At 37.0% G+C, this 22,656-nt stretch overlaps 1 protein-coding gene across 1 annotated transcript in view; it reads right to left on the bottom strand.

Annotated features, from left to right (window-relative positions):
* The window catches only part of CUBN (cubilin), a 256,083-nt gene that overhangs the window by 83,022 nt on the left and 150,405 nt on the right, over positions 1-22,656 (bottom strand). The window contains exons 37-43 of the mRNA XM_046679623.1: positions 17,507-17,712; positions 16,325-16,509; positions 14,414-14,606; positions 11,335-11,532; positions 6,563-6,709; positions 4,315-4,505; positions 3,974-4,157 (exon numbers count right to left, since the gene is read on the bottom strand). Coding sequence (XP_046535579.1) covers positions 3,974-4,157; positions 4,315-4,505; positions 6,563-6,709; positions 11,335-11,532; positions 14,414-14,606; positions 16,325-16,509; positions 17,507-17,712 — 1,304 coding nt within the window. The remainder of the gene's footprint in view (positions 1-3,973; positions 4,158-4,314; positions 4,506-6,562; positions 6,710-11,334; positions 11,533-14,413; positions 14,607-16,324; positions 16,510-17,506; positions 17,713-22,656) is intronic.

Here is a 22,656-nt window from a genome sequence, read left to right as displayed (position 1 = left end):
TTTAATTTTTAGTATTATTTTTTGCTAAGGAAGATTAGCCCTGAGCTAATATCTGTGCCAATCTTACTCCACTTTATATGTGGGTCACTGCCACAGCACGGCTGACAAGTGGTATAGGTCCACAGCCAGGATCTGAACCTGCAAACTCGGCCAACAAAGCAGAACATGCTGAACTCAACCACTATGTCACAGGGCTGGCCCCTCAAAGCTCTTTTTAAATCTTTATTCTGCATCAACAGCATGTAACGTGGTTGACCATATCTTCCTTCTTTACATTTTTGTCCCTTAGCTTCTTGGACACTAAGCTCTCTTCCTCCTTCTTTTATCCCTCTCACCATTCCTCCTGTGGCCCTTGGGTGCCTCTTTCCAGGCTTTTCCTGCCATTGCTGGAGATCCTAGGAATCCCTCTGTAGGCCCTTCATCGTCTCAAACTAAGTACCTCTCTGATTAATGTCAGCCATCTTCATGACAAATGACAACCAGTCTGATAAAGCTTCCATATTTCTAGATTCAGTCCAGATCCTTCTTCTGACCTCCAGACTCCTGTTCCAACAGCCTACTGGACATCTCCAAAGGATGTAATTCAGAAATTTCAAACTGAATATGGCCAAAACTGCCCTTGTTATCTACTCACCATCCAGAGTTCCATATAGAGTGAACGACAGTATCATCTCCCCTTCTTACTGACTCCCTATCCATCTTCACCATCTTGTTTTTCTCCTTAATACATTTTACTATATGACATATTATGTACCTTATTTATTATCTGTGTTTTAACCATAAAATTAAGCTCTGTGAGGATATGGATTTTATTTGGTGACTGCTAGATCCTCAAGACCTAGTACAGTGTCTGTCATCAGACAAGTTCTTAAGAAGTGTTTGTGGGATGAATGGATCCACCTAGACAGAAACCTAGGGGTCATCCATGGCTCCTCCAATCTGTTCCCTCCCCTCCTACAGCCAACTTACCTCCATGTCTGCTCAATTCCATATTTATGACATCTCTCAATATGCCCTCTCTTCAACATTCTTATTGCCGCTGCCTTAGTTTGGGAACTAACAATTGCTTCCTGAGTTACTCTTCCATCTGGTCTCTCTACTTGAGTCTTTCCCCTTCCAATGTGTTTTCAGTGCTGCAGCCACACTGATGTTTCCGGTCTTATCATGCCATTCATGCTTTGGATTAAAATCTGTCAATGGCTCCCCATTATCTTTCAGTTAATATCTTAAATCATTAAGGTGGCTTCCACAGCCCTTAGCATTATGATTCCTGCCTGCTTCCTCACCCTTATGTTGACCTCCTTTTGACCCCATTGTCCCGCAGTAGTGGATTCTTTCAGTTCCTTAGATATGACTTCTTATCTCATAACCATTGAGTCTTTACATGTTGTCGCATCTTTCCTTCACTGATTGGCAAATCTCTATTCATCCACTTCCTCTGGGAGCCTGCTCTGATGTTTGAGGCTAGGCTAGGTGTTTCTCTACGTGTTCACATAGCTCTTCACACATTCCTCTATCGAGTACTTATCATACCATGCTCTACTTCTGCCTTTGCTTGTCTGTCTCCTCCTCTGCACTGTGAACTCCTTGAGAGAACTTGGTAGTTTGCACAATGTAAAGCACTTTGTGTTTACATTTGATTAATTAATTAATAAACCCATTAATCAGGTGAGGGAAAAAAACACTGCAAGAGTATCTCTGGAGAAAGATGGTATAGAACTGGGTAAATTTGCTGTCAAAGTTGTTCACAGGAGACTAGCCCCAGTGGCCTAGTGGTTAAGTTTGGTGCACTCTGCTTCAGTGGCCCAGGTTCAGTTCCCAGGCATGAATCTACACCGCTCATCCGTCAGTGGCCATGCTGTGATGACGGCTCACATACAAAATAGAAGAAGACTGGCAACAGATGTTAGCTCAGGGCAAATCTTCCACAGCAAAAAAAAAAAAAAAAAAAAAAAGTTGTTCATGGTATAACACATGTTAAAACTGAGAAATGGGAATAATATAGAAGTAGTATGGTGGAAATATAGATAGGGGAAGTGGGAGGCTCGCTATAAGGAAATGGTTGAATTAGAAAGTCAGGAGAAACTAGAGTGATCATATTGTTTGGGGTTGCCCAGCAATAGGTTTTGAAATCAAAAGACCCTTTAAGTTTAATATTAAGGTCAAACAGGTGGAGAGAAGGCAATGACTATATCATTCTTGCATGAATAGAGAACCCACAAAGGAATAAAAGAGTCACAGTGTTTGCAAATAGACCCTTAGCCTATTACCTTAGTGAATTACCACTAAACGTTGACTCTAAAAATGTAATTCAAGACTGAGTCATCTATCCTGGGTAAAGATGGAAAAGTCAACTTCTGTGGGTGGGCTGAAGTCTACTGCCTAGGCACAAGGCACTGTTACTTCATAAAGCCTCAGTACCAGGGGAATCTTGCCCATTTACGACACAGCAGCAAAGCTCAGCATGGAGATAGGGAGGGGTCAGAAATCCCAACCTGTAAAGTAACGGTGCTGCTCTGTGCCAGAGCTGTGTGTACTGGGAAGTAACCACAGTACATTCCCCATAATCATGGAACCTACTCAAGATATTGGATGATTTTCTGTGTCGGTTGGTAGAAACCATTTCTTCTCCTCCTCCAAAATGAAGAAATTGTGCTGACTTTTAAATTCTCATATTTTAGAGAATGTACAATGAAATAGATGGCTTCATTTAGTTTAATACAGTTTTTGAAATATATTCAGGAATCTGGGACCAAGGTCATAGGATTATCCTGAAATCCATATTATTTAACTTTGGGGGCACAAGCAAAGATTTACTCTCTACTGACATTACCCTCTTTTTTGAAGCTATACTTATTTACTTATTTATTCAATTAAACATTACATAAAAATAAATGTCACGAAAATTAGATCATTATAGTAGAATTAAATATAATTATAATCAAACGTAATTAAGTTTAGGTAATTAAGTAAAGATCACTACTCTAATATATAATTAAATGGGTTATCATAGAATTACAGGATTATGTGTTCGTTTAAAAGGAAGCATACAAATGAATACAAAACAAGGTAATTATCATTCTTACAATGTTTCTATAACTGAATGTAACTTGCAATTAGACATTTTTTTACTGGCAAGGACTAGGGAACTTCAGGGGATCATTAAAATCAGTTCAATTTGTACTCATGGAGAATTGCACTTTGTTCACTCTCTTGATATGCAGCCTTGGAAAAATCTAAGCCTCATTTTACTTATCTGTAGAACGAGGATAATGATACCTCCCTTAAAAGCAGTTACGACAAGGTACTGAATGTACAAGCACATAGTAAGTGCTTGATAATAGGTAGTTGTGGGGGGTCAGAATTGGCCACCCCACAAGGTGTCTCTGTGGCTTGATTATTTTTAAGAACAAAAGACTCTAAAAGAAACTTTGACTTTCCCTCTAATTGCCTAAAAGAATTTAAAATAGAAGGGCCTGTTCCAGGAAGGAGCTAATACCATAAGATAATTGTAGTGTAATGTAAAATGTGTCTCTCGGGTCACATTGTCTATAGTTGGCCCATTTGTGTTTCCATCTCCATGTAAATTGCTTTCCTCCCCCCCCCGAAGTCCCAAACTGCTACCCCCAACATCCTCCTTTGTCTTTGGCTAATAATGGTATTTAAGGTGGTAGCTTTGGCCATTCTGGCAAGTTGCTCAGTTTTCTTGGGTTTCTCCCCTGTATACATGTTATAAAGCTTTGTTTGATTTTTCTCCTGTTATTCTGTCTCATGTCAATTTAAATCATAGAGCAGCGAGAAGAACCTAGAGGGCAGAAGAATTGTCTTCCTCCACTACATAGCTGTTCTCATTAACATTATTACTCCTAGTTCAGAAATGAAAACGATGTGTTTTTTTCTCAAATCTATTTAAACAAGGAAGACCAAGCAATTGCGGGAAAAGTACATACATCATTCTCAGGAAGATACTCACCCAAACTCTTTGCCTCATATCTGATCTTAAATCCTTGCCCTCCATTACTATTATCAGAAACAAACTGAACAAACATTTGATTATCTGAGGTGAAGAGAGTGGATGAAGGACGACTGCCACAAAAATGACCATTTCCTCCACGGGGTCCCAAGGGTGGAGAATAGATATCAGGTCCATTTTTTAGCTGGCAAGAGAAATTAAAATTGCATAAATTCTTTCATATTGAGAAAGATGGAGTGCAAAAGTTCCATCGATTTATGTCCCTAAAGAGAAAAGTCACTTTGTTTTCTGAATGAGGTCCACAGAGAAAGTAAAGAGAAAAGGTAGCAAGCACGACCTACCACTAAGTAATCCCCTTGGTTGCAGGAAGAATCTCCATTTGGGATCTGGAAGGGCTGTTCAAAATGGACAGCGATGGTCAGACCACTCTGGACCAGGACATGCCAAGAGCAGTTGAGATTGGGAGCATACGTCTCCGGGTACTTGGGTGATGTGATAATTCCTCTGTCTGCATGCAAATATCCGCCACAACCTTCCCAAGAAGAAACAAAGGCAGCTTGTGTAAATAACGTTTACAGCTGGATTTTTATGCTTTCCTGTTTTTCTTAAGGCTTTTCAAAGTGTAGGGAATAAAATGTGGTTTGAAACTAACCGTGACCAAATTATAGGAAATGATTAGCACGACAATAATGTGTCGAGCACGCACTATTGGGGGCTCATTTTATTGTTATTGCTAACGTTGGGATATAGAAGTAAGAAATAGCTACAAATTACTTTCGTGAAACTTAGTTTATAGATTAGTAAAACATACAATAAATACATATATAACGTGCCAGATGGTGATAAAGTCTGCAAAGAAAAATGAGTGAGGGGAGGGAATAGCTCTATGTTGTCTGGGGATGTTAGAGAAGGTCATGTTGTTGAGTAACATCCGAGCAGAGATGTGAATGAAATGAGGGATCAAGCCGTATGTCTTACTGAGAGAAGAGCACTGCAGTCCAGAAAGCAGTTGGTGTAAAGGCTTGATGTGTTAGTGGTACATCATAGAAGTCAGAATAGATGAGACAAAATGAGGGATCCAGAAGGTAGCAGGCTAGATCGTGCTGGAAACTGAAAGGACTTATTTGGAGTAAGAAGGAGAAGACGTCAAAGAGTTCTGAGAATCAGAATGGCACGATCTGAATTAAATTTTAAAATAATCACTGCATCTGCAATACTTGAACTGTAAGGGAGGGGCAGGGAAAAGAAGCAGCAGAAGGTCCAATAAGGAGGTGATTGCTGGAGTCCAAGGAGGGATCATAGATGCCTGGCCTAGGGTGGGAGCAGTAGAAATGGTGAAAAGTGGTTGGAAGTTAGATACATTGTGAGGGTACAACCATTGTGATGTGCTGATGATTGGGATTTATGGTGTGAAAAAAGACTCAAGGATGATGCCAAGCTTTCTGGCTTCAATAACGAGAAGAATGTACTTTCCATTAACCAAGATTGTGAAGAGCGTGGAATGAGCATGTTTGGAGGGTGGGAAAGGATGGGAATCAAGAGAGTGTGTGTGCGTGTGTGTGTGTGTGTGTGTGTCTGTCGTACATACATATGAGAGAGAGCGAGAGGTTGGGAGTTGAAGAGAGAGAGCACGTGGAGCGGGCGTTAACTTGCCAACTGTCGGGGACTGAACGACCCATCAGCGCGTGAGTGTAGCGAGTTCACGCAACTCGTTAAATCGCAGAGGTGGAAAGTGATCTTAGGTCTAATTCCAAAGCCCACCCTTTTAAATCCCTTGTGCAGCCTGCCTCCCTGAGTGTGAGGAAGACCATCCATCTTCAGTTGCTCCCTACTCTAGAACAGGTGTACATAACAGTGGAGGAAATAGTAATTTTTAATGTCTAGATTGAGAATCTACTTTAAAATTTTTTTTCAGTTAAAAATATGAGAGTCTTTTGGTATTCCATAGTCCATGGACTACCTTTTTAACTTCGATCTAGTTCAGGTTTAAAGTTATCATGGGACTTCACATTTTGTCAAGTTTTGAAAGCCTCAGTCATACTACACGATAGCCTCTCATACATTGTGCACATTCTCTGACTCATCAAATTCATATTTCAAGAGGAACAAACTCTTCCTGCCAACCTTCAAGCCAATGACTTCAACAAAGGGATCTATGAGGATATCTTCTATCCTATTTTGACTATTTATTTCTTAGATTGAAGATAACGCTGACTGATTGCTCCTTTGATGCATTATGGATATGTGCGGTCTTGTAGTTCCAGTCCTCAGCTAGGCTGAAAAACGGTTTTAAAGATCTTACTCTTGTGCCTCCCATGAACACCTCTCCTTTGGGGGGAAGATGCCCCCCCCAGAGACCTTCAGCCAGGGGACTCTTTTGTACAACTTGGCCACAGTTTTCTGGATGGGACTCAGTATCTGACATAAGGATAGCCATCCAGAGGCTGGGCAGGGACTGGCGTGCACTGACTTATAATCTGTGTCCCTGCATGGAAAAATGAGCAGCGTATACTAGGGTGGGAGAAAAAGATGATGAGACGAGGTGAGATGAGATGAGGTGAGATAAACAAAACTACGAGAACATGTTACTCTTGTGAAAGGATGCATTAAAGCCGGCTCCGGTTACACTGAAGTCGGAGGTGAACCGGAGCAGCATGTACTCTCCAGTAGACCGAATGGGTCCAGGGATCTCTCTGCCACAGAGAACTGCTAGCTGCTGGGCCAAGTTATCGTCTCCTATGAACAAAGAAAGGAAACATCAGCATGGAAATATCACGTCTTAAGAATCTCTTCCACCATCATTTGCAACCCGTCCAAAGTGGTACACACATTTTTCTCAGAGCATCGCCATTCCTAGGAGATAAGGAGATTCTCAAATACAAGGACATTCCAGGGGTCACATCATTCTGGCTCTAGCTTGGAACGGTGCTGCCTGCCTTTTTCTTTACCCTTTTTGATAAAGCTTCTTTGACAATTCCCAGTGTCTTTCTAAAAACTGGCCAACACTTCTTTCTGCAGCTAAAACTTAAAATCAGAGTACATGGGATTGCGAAGCGATGGAGGACCAGTGTTGATGGGTGCGTTAGAGACAGTTCCAGATGACTCTAACTGCTGAAGGTCAAGTACCTAAGAGAGAAAAAAGCTTGGCTCTTCAGCCTCAGATCCAATGCTAATGTCATAGGGCCATTTCTCAAGAGATGTGAAACTTTCATAGGACCCTTTCTTCAGCTGCAGAGGGTTTTTTGGTTGTGTGTGGGGTTTGTTTTGTTTTGTTTCACTTTTTTTACTTTTCATTTCTTGGTTGTTGTTTTTTCATTTTGCTGTTAAAAGAACACACTTCTGTCCATGTGTGGAGGATGAAAAAGATTGTTTCAGCAAGTGTGCCCCTCCACACTTGAAGGAGAGCTGGGTCTCCTCCTGGCCCTTTTTCCTTTTGTTTCTCTTGGATGCAAGTCTCGATCAAAGCAACCGTCACAGTCAAAGCAGGAATGGAGCAAAGGGGATTATAACAGACTTGGACTCTTTGGCTGGAAAAATATGTTGTTTTTTCCCTAAGGCAGTGAATTAATGAATTTCAAGCTTATAAAAAACAAAAATAGAATATGAGACATGAGGAAATTTGCCCTTTTACCCAACCAGCAAAATGAGTCCTTTTGACATTGACTACCACCTCAAACTCACTCATTATTAACTACTTCAGAAAACAAGTTATTTTCTGTGATCACAAATGTAATGGCATAGTTATAAATCCAAGAAGCCTGAAAAGGCATTCTTGGGAGGGTTTCAGACCTCTGGAAACATTTGTATTTTTTATGATTAAAAGTTTATCTCTTTAACTCCTTTTGCACTAATTGTCTTCAATATGCTTTTTGCTACACATTTCACTCCAAATTGTTTTTGTTGACTTATTCTCTAATTACCCATTTTACAAAATTTGGAAGTTTATTATCGGTTATTTATTTCATATGAGTATATTTTATCTCTCAATGAGACTGGGTACATTCTGTTGATTTTTACCTTTTGTTTCCAAACTTCACTTCAGACCGTCTGATGTAAGAATGCTTATTTCTAATACCTTATTGATTAACTAACTGATTAGTTGGTAGATAACCCAATAACCACAAGATAATTTCTTCCTCCTCCCAGTGTCCATAATAAATACTAGGGTATTTCTAGAGCCTTCCACAACATCGACATATGGATTTCAGCAGGCATGAACCCCATCTTTAAAGAGAGGGACAAGTCAAAGAACAGTGAAGGGCTGGGTCTAGAGGGTAGTTTGGTGATTCTCTCTCCGGTCCCACCTTTCCATTTTAGAGATGTGGAAACTGAGGTCCCAAGGACACTGGTAGCTGATATTTCTTGAAAAGTTACTATGACCACTTTGAGTACCTTACATGTAATATCTGATTTTATCTTCACAATAACGCTGTTAGGTTGGGATTATTAGTATCTCCATTTGGTAGATAGGAAACAGGCTTAGAGGGGATGCATGACTAGCCCAAGGGCACAGAGCATAGGAGTCAACAAGGGTTTGAAACCTTGGACAGTTAACTCCAGATGCCCAAACTATGCTAGTAAATGAGCTCTTTAAGATGATAAAGAAAGTACATTTCAGATCTAAGAACAGACCAAAGGATTACTGATTTTTGACAAAATTCTTTTTTCTTTTCTCTTTCTTTCCTTTTTTAAAAAATTTTTTTCTACACCCAATGTAGTTTCATGGCACCTCAGTTTGGGCGAATCTTTGGATGCAAAATTTGTTGGTGCATGGTCTGGAAAAGAATGATTTCATTTTGAACCACGACAACTCTACAAAATGAGTAAGCAGGTAGAAGAGCGACTCAGCTCTGCAGGGCCCTCTCTGGGGTGGCTCAGGAACATCCACACCACCCCAGGAGCAAGAGCCAAGGGCCAAGGGCCTGTGATGACTGGCCAATTGCACAAGTGACTACAGGTATCATTGCTTGTTGTCAATTGGCTTTAGATATTGGCTTCAGAATGGTATACGCCCCTGCTCCTCAGAAGCAAAAGACTGGATGGACAGAGAACAAATAATTGAAGTGGAATTTAAAATTTAATTCTGAAAATAGATTAATACTGTGCAAATGAACAAAATACCAATCAACTGACAGATAGTAGGCACTGAACTATTTCTTGAGTGATTAAATAAGCAAATAAGGAAAGATGGAAGCCATTGGTTGTCTACTCATGGTGTTGTGGATAAAAAGGAATCTATATGGATGGGTCATACAATCAATATAAAATACTGTCTTTGTTTTGGCATATACCTCAATTTGCTGAGCTCTCTCAAGCAGCTCTGTCTCAGCAAGAACAATTCATTCGATAAAGAGGATATGACAAAACCTCTCTTAGAAATATCTCTAACAAAATTAATTGAAGTCTAAATTAAATTATTCTGAACTGTGCATCTACAAAATGCCAAGACTTTTGCTAGAGAATTGTGCATTCATTTCGTGAATCCTCACAACAACCCCACGAGGGAGATATTATTCTCCCTTTCACAGATGATAGAACAGACTTGGAGCCATTTGGTGACTTGTACAAAGTGACACAGAAGGAGAAAAGGACAGCTCTTAGGTTTCAGGCTTCCAAGAACGGTTATTGGTGAAGCAAAAAGCAACTCCATAGAAAGTGATTTTTAAAAGAATAACCACAATTTACTTCATTGACATGGTTACCCACCGAAGATTTTTTTTTAAAAGTTCCTACTGGGTTCTGAACCGTCATAATATGTGTGCAAGGACACACTGATTTCATTACATGGAAAGTTTTAAATTTTAACATCCACAGGAATGCCTCAATGAGAGGAAAAATGATAGTTCCTCTGGGCAATGTGCTGATAGCTGACAGTCGATAGGCAAAAGGGGGAAAGCTAGGGTTTAGCGTCTCATTACGTTTGTAGTATTGATTCGAGTCTTTACTTAGTGTCCAGCCTCTGCAGAAGGATAATGAAGCACCTCCACCATTGGATTTTTCTCACTGTACTTAGTGGAGGCCCAGGGTTGAGGGCATCAGTAAGATAAGAGTTGCACCCTAGTAACCTATGGGCCAAAAGCAGACACATGTTTGTTTGGTCCACAAAATGCTCTGAAGAATTCTTCATAATTTCCAAAATTTAACAAATGGAAAATTTCTACAAAATTCTATGTTGCTCATATCTCTTGGAAAATAGGAAGACCCATAACACTGAGCCTGCACTCCTAGTAGCCGCCCATGTAACCCTGCTCTCTGGTTTAACACTTTTCTGGTTATGTTACCTGTTGTCTAGGTAGGCATTGGAGGTTGCAATATCTTTATCAGGCAGAGCAGTGGCTCTCAGATGTTAGAGACCATCATTATTGCCCACAGGCAGGGACTAAGGTCAGGTAAGTGAAGCACTTGCATCATGGGCAAAATTTAACGAGATGCCAAAGACTTTAGAAATCAAGATAAATAATATTTTAGTGTAATATTTAAAAAATTGAAATTTAATGTAAAATGATCAAAATTCAAAATTTTAAATAAAAAGAGAACCTGACTCTGTACTTTGCATGATCCTGCCTTTATTTCCTCACCCTAAACTTGGCCTTGCCTGGAAGATTTTTAAATCACAGATCTGGGATCCATCCTCAGAGTTTCCAGTTTAGTCCATCTGGGGTGCGGCGGAAAATTTTGCATTTCTAACAAGTTCCCAGGAGACACTGATGCTGCTGGTCTGGGGACCACGTTGTGAGAAACACTGATCAGAGGATATGGCCTGCCTCCTCTCCTCCAGCCCGTGCAAATTGTGAAGCACAATTTTGTGCACGTTGCGTGTTAGCACAATTCACATCCCTCACTCATTGCACAGCAACACCTCACTTGCATATAGAGGAAACAATGGCATAATATTAGCCCTTCATTCCACCCATTCTACCCAGAGATTCAGGAGACAGAGAAAATTGAATACATTGCAATTATAAATACTTTTTCACACTTGGATCTTAAAGCCATAGGTAGAAAATATCAAGATTTATCTCCAACATCTTTCAACAAGAAAGCAGCACAGCCTGAAAACTCAGATTATTATTTCCTACTTAAGTCAAAGGCGGTGTTTTCTCTTAGGAACATAATGCTGTCCCTGACTTAGTATGTGGATTATTTTATCACAGGCCATTTCATACTTTCCTTACATTCTTTGCAAATAATAGCCAATTCTGATATTTGGTGCCTTCATTGATCATAATATCTGTGAAATTCTATGCAAAATGGACAGAGGTAGTAAACACGTATGATTATAATTGAAAGTAACTAAATTTGTGTCAGGGTTGAAACTTTGTAGTTTTCTGTTTTGTTTTGTATTTTAAAATGTTTCTCACCATCTCTTATCACAAGTTTATCGAAGTTGCAGGTTCTGTGAGCTTCAATGTCCATGGAAAGGATGTTGAGTTCTACAGTAGAATCTGGAGCCTGAATAAGCCACATACAGTCAGCTCTATTATTGTATCTTTCAGGCCAGCCTGGGGAGAAAAGAAAGACCGGCGCATCTCCTGTCCTCAGGAATCCACCACAAGCACCTGGAGAATGAAAAGCACTGCCTGTGAAATACCTCTGATGGAAAAGCAGCCAGCCACGTCCACATCCACTTTAAAGTGGTAGTCTCATACTAAAATGAAACAGCCAATTAAAACAACTTCTCAAAGAAATCTACAAATATTTCATTAAACCCACTGATTCAGACAGCTGTGATTTCCATAATTTAGTTTTGTGTCAGAAAAACACATTGTATTCTACTTTTTTCGCCATAATTTTGCCACACAACCCATTAATTAATGAGAGCCTATTATTTGTCAAGCACGAAGTAAGTGCACATAGAAGACCGACGTGCTCAAAAGTTGATTTTGACAATTTTTGCAAATGTTCTCATTATTTTTATGCAGGAAAGGATTTTTTAGAAGTCCTTACTCCACAATTTCAGAAGTTTATGATTGTTATACCAGTATTTGTTTGCATCTCATTGAAACCACCACGAAGTGAATGTACAGTTTTAGAGGACTAGATCCTAATTCCTTTATCCTGTTACTACATAGACTACAGAAGTAAAGGAAAAAGCACATAAAGCAATTTCCAAGTGGAAGATCTTACTATTATTCAGTGTCTTCAAATATTAAGATTTTCCTCTATATGAAATATTTCTTGCTTGAATTTATGAAGGCACTTGTCACATTAACTGACTATGGGTCATCAGGGCTGTTTGTCAAATATTCCACTTTTCTTCACTTCCAAACACAGTTTCACCCTGTGAATTGCACTTTTGTGGTTAAGTGAGGCCATTTGACCAGTTGTGTCCAATGAATTATGAGCAAAATGACTTGTGTCCCTTTAAGCAGAGCACTTTTAGACTGAGACATGCCAGGGCTCTCTTTCCTCCTGCCATGGTTACAGGCAATGTCCCGGATAGTGGCAGCTCCAATAGCCTGGGTTATGGAGTGATGATGATGACAAGGCTCATAGTTAATCTAAGTGGGATATGTAGCACAAACCAGAAAAAAATCTTGTTTTCTTCAGCCACTCAAGACAGTGGAATTGTTTGTTACTGCAGCATATCTGAGCATGTCCTGGCTGATATGCTGACTCATGTTTCCCTACTTGACATGTTTAATTTCCTTCAGATGACCCTAGTCCACATTAGGCTTAGTTTCCTTCATTTGCTTTTTTCCTGCCTGTACCACCTGCTTTGTCATTTAATATTTTAATTACTATATTTTTTTTGTTTTTGTTTTGCTTGAGAAAGATTAGCCCTGAACTCACATCTTCCTCTACTTTATATGTGGGATGCCTCCACAGCATGGCTGATGAGCAGTGTAGGTCCACACCTAAGATCTGAACCCACTAACCCAGGACACTGAAGTGGAGCATGCTGAACTTAACCATTATGCCACGAGGCCAGCCCCACTATATTGTTATTTAACTGACATATGAATGCTTTATCTTTCCCAATTTCTTTTAAGCTCCTAGAGAGTAGAGATTATGTCTTGGTTTGTTTTCTTAGTCACTTCAGTTTATCTATAAAAAATTTTCAATAAATATTTGTTGAGGAATTAAATATATGTATGTATAAGAAATGCTGATGGTACAATGCTTAATATACTAACACATTTTAAAATGTTAAGCTTTTTTTTTTGGTTTTAATGAAACTTTCAGAATATGATGTCATCATACCAACTAGATAACGAGTAAATTATAAAATTCTCTTACTCTGTTACTTTCCCCTTTCCTTGTTCTTAATTAGGAAAAATGAGATTTATGATACATATTCACTCATTCAACTAAATCATAGAATTATAGAACATAAGTATGAGATAAGAATTTGTTATTTTTTTGAGTACTAAATTATATTTGTTGATATCATGTTCTACATGAGTAAGCGATGCCTTCTCTAACTTGAGATTTGTGGATATGAAAAAAGATGAACTCAAGTTTACTTATAAGAGCCATCCAGAATTAAATGGGTAGCTCTAAATTACATTTGGCAATCCTGCTGACGGTTCTCTGCGCTTAGATAAATATATTAATATTTAAAGGAAGAATTTCAAGCACTTTACAAGGGAAGTGAAAATAACATCTCAGGACAGAATACTAAGGAGCATTGAATAAAAATAAGTATGAATTATACCTTTATCAGCGATACAAATTCCCAAGAAGTTAGAAGCAAAAAGACTCTAATCTTTTGGGTCTGTTTAGTTCTAGGACAAGTTCAAAGTTAGAATATTCTTCAATGGGATCCTATGACAGTGTGTCCCACTCAGGTATTGCAAGCACTGAAAATATCCTCTGAGAAATGTCTGCAGAATTTCCTCTATGCCAGCCCTCAAATTCATAAGAGCCATTCAAAATTATTTAAACAACTTTTCAAGGAAAAGGACAGTCTCCCCAAACACAGCTTACTAAAGGAATTAAAGATGTCTTAAAAATAGTAAAATAAAAGTTCAAAAATTAGGCCAACTTGCCTTGAAATCTGAAGGTTTACAGCAAGCTAAGGAGAAAGTGGAGCATTTCTGAAAGCACGTTGAAAATGAAATATAGAGAAAAAAGTTACTTCTGTCTACTAGTTTGTGTGTGTGTGCGTGCATGGTATTTACAAATCAAATGTTCAGAGATCTCTAAAGTGGTCTTTAGAATTGTAAGTAGAATATCTCATGGATACTAAACTCCTAATTAATATACAAAATATAACACAAAACTAGCAGTTTTTAGAAACTAATGTACAATTTTTACAAAATGTAGTATTCATGAAATTAAAAGAACACATGAACATATGAGGAAGGGTTTGGGGGCTGCAGTTACTCTCCTTACTCTTTTGTGTATTTGGCTCCTATTATGGTACGACCCTTTGAAATATTGGCCTACACATATCACCTCCTTTAAAAAAAGAATTCCATTTATTACCAGACACACCTGTAGCAATAGTAGGTAAAGGTCCAGCAGAGACATTCATTGCAAACCACTCCAGAAGAAATCCTTTCCCTGAGACTGAAGAGTCAGAAGAAAACTGAAATGTCAAAGAATTTCTACTGGAGCTGAAAGATTCGGTCTGGGTACCACAGTAAGTCCCAATTAGGCGGGAATGAACGCCAAGCCCATCATAAATCTGCATGTCAAAAAGAGATAATAGAGCATTAAATTTAAGCAACTGAGCAAAGTTTTTCTTGATAGAAGAGAAAACTAAAAGTATGCCTTATGTTATTATAATTTTGTCATAATTAAAAAACAATAAGTGTATATATAAGCAACAATTATGTATCAGTTTAAAATGAAAGTGCCATTAAACATAAAATATGATTGGAAATAATTTAAAGTGTTTTAAAATTACTTGTATCTTTGCTGCAAAATGATATTAATAAACATGTTCTGTGTGATATAGCTCATTATAGGACTTACAGTAAAATTTGGGGGTGGAAAAGTAGGAACGAGTCTAGCTGCACACAAACAATGGCACCTGTTGAATGTGCTTTGGGGCCTCAAGGGGAGGAATTAGGAGGAAAGGGAAAAAACAACAAGAAGAAAGGCTTAATGAGAGAAAGTGGCAGTATCCTACGGGACTTCATGTCCCCACAGAAGTAAAGAAGCAGAATTAATGACAACACAGGAATCACAGTTTACAGGCCCTGCACGCATCGAAACACTCAATAAGCCTTTTTCACGTGGTTGAAAATATTAAATTACCTATTTAGAGACATATTTTGTGATAGTTTCCAAACACAGACCATGGAGCACTTTTTTTTTTCCCTGCACATGTGGATGGATACTATTCAACCACATTTCCTACCCTTCTCTCCATCTTCTTCTGAATCATTTGGAACAAATTCATTGTAATGGTTATCATAAATTTCTCTACTGAAGCTACTATATTAGCTCAGATTTTCATATTATGTAATAATTATTTCCACGCACACTGAGCATTTATCAGGTACTGGGTTCTATGGGAGGCATTGTGGACTCAAGATGAATAAGATAGAATCCTGGCCTTCAAGTATTTTATAGCAAAATAGTCAACCTCATAGAAGCAAAGAGTAGAATAACACTTGCTAGGAGATGAGGCAAGAGGGAAATAGGGAGATGTTGATCAAAGGATACATATTTTCAATTATGCAGAATGAATAATTCTGGAGATCTAAGTACAGCAATGCGACTATAGTTAACGATACTGTATTGTATACTTGAAATTTGCTAAGAGGGTAAATCTTAAGTATTCTCAGTATGCCAAAAATAAACCAAAACCAACCCAAAAGATAACCATGTGAGCTGATGGATATGTTAATTAGTTTGATTGTGGTAATTATTTCACAATGTATACATATATCAAAACATTAAGTTGTACATCTTAAATCTACACAATATTTATTCGTCAAATATACCTCAACAAAGCTAAGGGAAAAACAAGAATGTGATAGTGTTTCTTTCAGAATTGATGCAGTAACCAATGTCTGTACGGCAATGATCACCACAACTTTTATATTATTTATTTTAAAATGATCCTGAAAATTTTTAACACTCTAACATAAGAATAAATAGGAAAATGGGATATAAGATAGAATAAATAGTTAATTAAGCTATATATACAAGCTTAGACAAAGCCCAATAGGTAAATTACAATAATGCTAAAATAAAAAACCCTTAGATACAGAATCAAAGATAATAAATATAATACTGGAATTACCTTTGTATAGGGGTAGAAAGGGTAATCATGATTTAGGGCAGACCACCCCATATGATTTTCAAATGCTTGAATAGACATTAACTTGGATTTATTTTTTCAAATAGCAATTTACCAAACTTTATAAACATCAATTGCACTTGGAAACTCACCCTTAATTTGTCATAATAGCAGTAATTTGCTGCTTCGATGTCCATCTCCAAGATGCTCCCGTGGATAACTTGAGACTCGTCCACATTCACTATCCATTGGTAGTTGGAGTTGTGGGGGTAATTTCCAGGCCATAAGGGAGAGGCAACTTTCCCATGAGTTCCCACAATATTATCATTGCCAAATACTAGGAGGGAAAATGGACAGTAAATCAGACCTACTTAGAACAGCTCTTTAATCAAATAAAAGAAACAAAAGGCAAGGGATGTCGAAAGCGATAGACTTTTAATTGACTAGGATTTCTTTTCTGAACACTGAAAGAAATACTGCTTCCCTTTTGGTTTCTGTACTGTGGATTAATTCCTCAGAGAAGGGTGATTTTGTGAATGGAATTCCCCCTCCTTAAAAGGTTGCATGGTGAAAAAATAGATGTAACTTCTCATGGGATCTGGGGTTCCCACACCCGCAGGGGATATGGGGACATGGGAAGGAAAGGGCATTACCAGCCCATTTTTAAATTTTGGTTTACCTATTCCACTTTGTTTTATAAAAGAATGGAACATGTTTTTAAAAATCCAATAAGATAAGACAAACTGGCATTTTGGAATCATGTATAGAATAGCTAATTATGGAAAAGTTGAGTTAGAAAATAAAAATATTTAACATTTTATCCTATTAGAACAATACCGTGTTGTTACAATATCTGAGCAATATAAAATGATAATATATGTTATATATCTTAATATATAATATTATCTTAAGTCAATATAATAATATCTTAAGTCAATCCTGGAGTAATACTAAATGTTTTGAATTTGAAGAATATAGAATTTATGGGCTCAAAAGAAACACATTTCCTATAAATATGCCAAACCTGAACTATAATACATTAGAAGACTCTTTAACAAAATATAATGAAAAATATTTAACATTAGGTAGAAACTAGAGCTTAAAAAGAATGTTAGAGCCATTGAGAATGCTCTCCCTGGTTCTTAAAGAGCCATTCATATATAATTTAGTTTTTCTAATATATTTTATCATGAAGTGATTCTACAAAGACAACAAATATAGAATAATGTAGAGTTCAGAATTGTTTTTATTTAGTGCACTACTGAAAAATTTGTTATCCTTTCTAGGTTGTAGGACACATTCTGGAAGCCATCACTAAAACAGAAGCAACTTACTGTTAGTAAACGTGGCCTGGAAGCCTGTGCCACTGCCTGAACCATCTGAGACAAATCTTATCCACAGGACATGCCCAAGAATGGACGAGTAATTGAGGGGGAGGACGCTTCCACAGTATCGTCCCACCAAGTGACCAGTGGCGTTTCCTTGCCGGATCTCCACAAAATCTCTGCTACAGTCCGGAGAATCCTCCAACTGGAAAGTTCTGGTTTGAAAAGGAAAACAAGTTTTGAGGGATTCAATTGACAGAACAAGCTTTGGGATTATCCTGACTCACATGCTAGGTTAACCTGTTCGCTTTTTTAAAACTTTCTTTAACTTTAATCACTGTATCTTTCAGCTAACTCAAAAAGTTTCCTTCACTCCAATTTGTTGAAATGTCTATTTAAGAGATACAAATATAACTAATAAATTAATTAACCTATAAATAAGATAATTAATAAAGATAACTAATACAACTGCCTTCAAGGAGTTTTCTTTACAGGGGAAAATTGGGCAAGAATACGGAGAAAAATACATTATAAGGCAGACTATCATAAGTGCCATCAGAGCTATAAAGTGGTATAAGAATTCTGAGGCAGACATCACATTTGATTGTGAGGCTCAGTAATAGCTCGATGGAGAGATTTTTTTGAGATGAAAATGCTAGATTTAAGGTGCAAAAATGGTGGGCATAAAATGCATGCATACAAAAACACATATGCAGAAAAGGGTGGGACATATTTAGAAATCTGTGAGGGGTCTAGTTTGGTGAGAACGTTGGGTACCTTGAAGAAAACATTTGGAGACTTAGCTGGAGCAGCATTATGCACTAATTTTGGCAGAGCTTAAATGCCAGTCAAAGGCATCTATACTTAATTTCTGCAAAGGTAGGAAAAATATGGAATTTGTAATAATACAGGCTAGTGCTCAGAAATGTGGCCTACTCAACTTGTATTATATTCTGCAATTATGATGACATGGGGGAATGAAAGATAGGAAATAATATCTACCTCATATGACTGTCATTAGTAACATATACAAAGAGTCTGGAATATCTACTTCATAAGATTGTCATTAGTAACATATATAAAGAGTTGGAAACATGTGGGTGCTAAGTGGATGCTTTTAAAACTTGGTCTTAATGCTTACAAAACTTGGATATAATCAAGATAGTGTGGTACTGGTGCAAGGGCAGACAAAGAGACGAATGGAACAGAAGAGAAAGCCCAGAGAAGGGCCCACAAACATACAGCCAACACAACCCAATCCACGGTGCCAAGACAATTCAACAGGGAAAAGAAAGTCATTTGAACAAGTAGTGCTGCAATAACTCGATATCCTTATGGAGGAGAAAAAACAAAACACCACAGCCTCTGCCTCTCTCCATACACAGAAACTCATTTAATATTTCTCATAGATGTAAACAAAAAAACTAGAACCATAAAACTCCTAGAAGAAAACAGGGAAGAATATCTTTACAACCTTGGAGTAGGCAAATATTTCTTAGGTAGAATGCAAAAGACATTAGCCATAAGATTTAGAAAATTAGTAAATTTGACTTCATCAAAAATAGAAATTTGTCCTCATTAGAGATATGAATAAGAAAATGAATAGGCAAGTCATAGACTGTGGAGGAGGGAAGGAGAGGTAATTGCAAAATGTATATCTAACAAGGGACTCATATCTGGAATAGAAAAGAATTCCTACAAACAAACAATGAAAAAACAAATGACCAAATTAAAAGTGGACAAAAGACTTGGACAGACACTTCATAAAGAAGATGAGTGAATGGCCAATGTGAAAAGTACACTACATCATTATTCATAGAGTAATGTAAATTAAATATCACAGTAAGACACCATTTCACACCCATCAGAATGGCTAAAACAAAAAAGACTGAGAAGATGAAACATTGGCAAGTCTGCAGAGCTGCTAGAAGTCTCAGATGTGCCTGGTGGGAACGTATACTGATGGAACCATTCTGAATAATTATTTGGCAGTTTCTTATAAAATTGAATACACATCCAATTAATGCCCCAGAAATACCACTCCTAGATATTTACCCAAGAGAAATAAAGACAAAGGATCATGCTAGTATCCTGAATATAAAAGAACTCTCATAACTCAAAAATAAAAAAAACAAATAACTCAAAAAATGGGAAAGGAATTGAGTAGACATTTCTCCAAAGAAAATACATTATTAATGGCCAATAAGAACATTAAAAGATGCTCGACTTCATTAGTTATTAGGGAAATGCAAATCAAAACCACAATAAGATAACACTTCACGCCCCCCAGATGGTTATTATAAAAAAAATGGAAAACAAGTGTTGATGGGGATATGGAGAAATTGGAACTCTAGCACATTGCTGGTGAGAATGTAAAATGGTGCAGCCACTGTGGAAAGCAGTTTTGTAGTTCCTTAAAAAGTAAACATAGAATTACCATATGATCCAGTAATTCTACTTCTAGGTATATGCCCAAAGGAATTAAAAACAGGGACTTAAACAGATACTTGTATATCAATGTCCACAGAAGCATTACTCACAGTAGCCAAAAGGTAGAAACAACTCACGTGTCCATCAATAGATGAATGGATAAAGAAAGTGGATAAACAGATGAATGGAAAATCAAAGCCATATATGGTTATACATATCCACATATATATATATATACAATTTGAGATATTTAACTTATTTGATAAACAAGCAAAACAAAAATATATAACCATTTATATATTTGTATATATAACCACATTTTATATACCCACAGTAGAATATTATTTAACCTTAAAAAAGAATGACATTTTGATACATACTACAACACAGATGAACCTTGAAAACATTATGTTAAGTGAAATAAGCCAGACACAAAAGGACACAAATTGTATGATTCTACTCATATGCAACAACTGGAATAGGGAAGAGAAAGAGACAGGAAGTAGAATAGAGGTTACTACCAGGGGCTGAGGACAGGCGGAATGAGGAGTTATTGTTTAAAGGGTACAGAGTTTTTGTTTAGTATTATGGAGAAGTACTGGAAATGGATAGTAGTGATGATTGCACAAAATTGTGAATGCATGTAATACCACTGAATTGTATATATAAAAAGGGGTAAAATGCTAATTTTTATGTTATGTATATTTTACGACATTAAAAAACAATTAGAGGAATTTTGAGTGGTAAAATTAGATGACCACAGATCTGCTTGAGAAAATTATCTTCAGTAATGTATAATGGCAATATAATATAACAACATAATGGCTGGGGACAGCAGAAAGATGTAATTTTGTCTTTTGATATATTGAATCTAATATAACGGTGTATCACCCAAGTGGAATTATCTATTGGGGCTAATATGTAGGTCTGAACTTCCGAAGAGACCCTGGGGCTGTACTCGGAAATCACATGTATGTATATGATAATAGCTGAAAGCATGGCTAGATTGGGAGTTTAGAAATGAAAAAGTGGGAAATAATTAACAGAGAAAGAGATAAGAGATGAGAGCAGAAGCTTAGGGGACACCCATATTTTGAGTACAGTGAAAGGTAGAGGAAACAGTAAACACAGGAGTAGTCTGAAAAGCGATTAAAAACAAAGTCAATGTCACGTCACAGAAGCCAAGAGAAAACTAAGGAGAGAGTGATAAAGTGATGAAGAGTGTCAAATGAGGCAAAGATCTAGGCCTAAGAACAGGTTACAGGATTTGGTTACCAAAAATAAGTTAGTAACTTTTAAAGTAGCAGTTTCAACGAGTTCACGACAGAATTCTTTTTCAAACATACTAAGGAGTAAATTAGATGATTTTTGTGATTTCCACAAGCTAGTGAATTACAAAAACAACAACAGTAACAAGCTTTCTACAACATCCAACAATTAAAATTCAAAAATTCTCTATAGTTACTCTTTTCATGTGTCTATTAACATGTATAAAAATGTATCTATATAGTTGACCACAAATCAAGTCTCAGAAAATATTAAAACTATTAAAAACCATGTTCTTGAGGCTGGCCCCGTGGCCAAGTGGTTAAGTTTGTGCACTCCACTTTGGCAGCCCAGGGCTTCGCCACTTTGGATCCTGGGCGAGGACATGGCACCACTCATCAGGCCATGCTGAGGCAGCGTCCCACATAGCACAACCAGAGGCACTCACAACTAGAATATACAACTATGTACTGGAGGGCTTTGGGGATAAGAATAAACAAACAAACAAACAAACAAAAACCCATGTTCTCTGACCACCATAAAATTAAATTAGAACACAGTAACAAAGAGATAACAAAAAGGTCCCACAATTTGGAAACATAAAACAACTTTCTATATAAATCATGTGTTAAACAAGAAATCATAATGGAAATTAGAATATATTTAGGACTGAATGAAAGAGAAAACATTATATATTAAAATTTATGGGATATAGTCAAAGCAATATGTAGAGGGAAATTTATAGCCTTAAGTGCTTATATCAGAAAAGAACAAATATTAAGAAAAATAAACTAGTTGTCTAACCCCAGAAGTTAGAAAAACAAAGAAGAAAAAAACACAAAGAAAGTAGAAGAAACAAGACGACATCTGAAATTAATGAAACAGAAATGTAGAAAATACTAAAAAAGATTAAGGAAATCAAAAGATACTTCTTTTATAAGACCAATAAATTATAAACCTCTACGACTAATCAATAATAAAAGAAAGCTTAAATGAGCAATACAACTAATAAGAAAAGAACATAATTATAGATACAGTAGAAATTTTTTAAACTATAATGAAATCTGTTAACAACCTTATGCCAATAAATTTGAATTCTTAGTTTTTTATGAAAATAAAATAATACAACTAGCTGAATAAAAAATGAAAAATCTGAAAAGACCAATAAATCAATAAAAATTAGTAATAAAAATTACCCACAGACAAAGGAAAATAAAAATCCTAGCCCAGATGATTTTATAGGGGAATTCATCCAAGGCTTCAATAAATCAATATCCCACGCCTAATCTTCTGCAAAATGTAACAAAGAATAGAAAAGAAGGGAGAATCTCCAACTTATTTAGTGAGGTTAGTATAACTTTGAGAGCAAAATCAGTCAAAGGATTTCGAAGAAAGAAAACGTTTAAGTCAATCTCACTTAACAATATAAATGAAAAATTCTATTTAATATATTAAAACTAATC

This window comes from Equus quagga, chromosome 12 (assembly GCF_021613505.1).
Source record: "Equus quagga isolate Etosha38 chromosome 12, UCLA_HA_Equagga_1.0, whole genome shotgun sequence".
NCBI classification, from domain to species: domain Eukaryota; kingdom Metazoa; phylum Chordata; class Mammalia; order Perissodactyla; family Equidae; genus Equus; species Equus quagga.
This window is presented reverse-complemented; position numbering and strand designations above follow the sequence as displayed.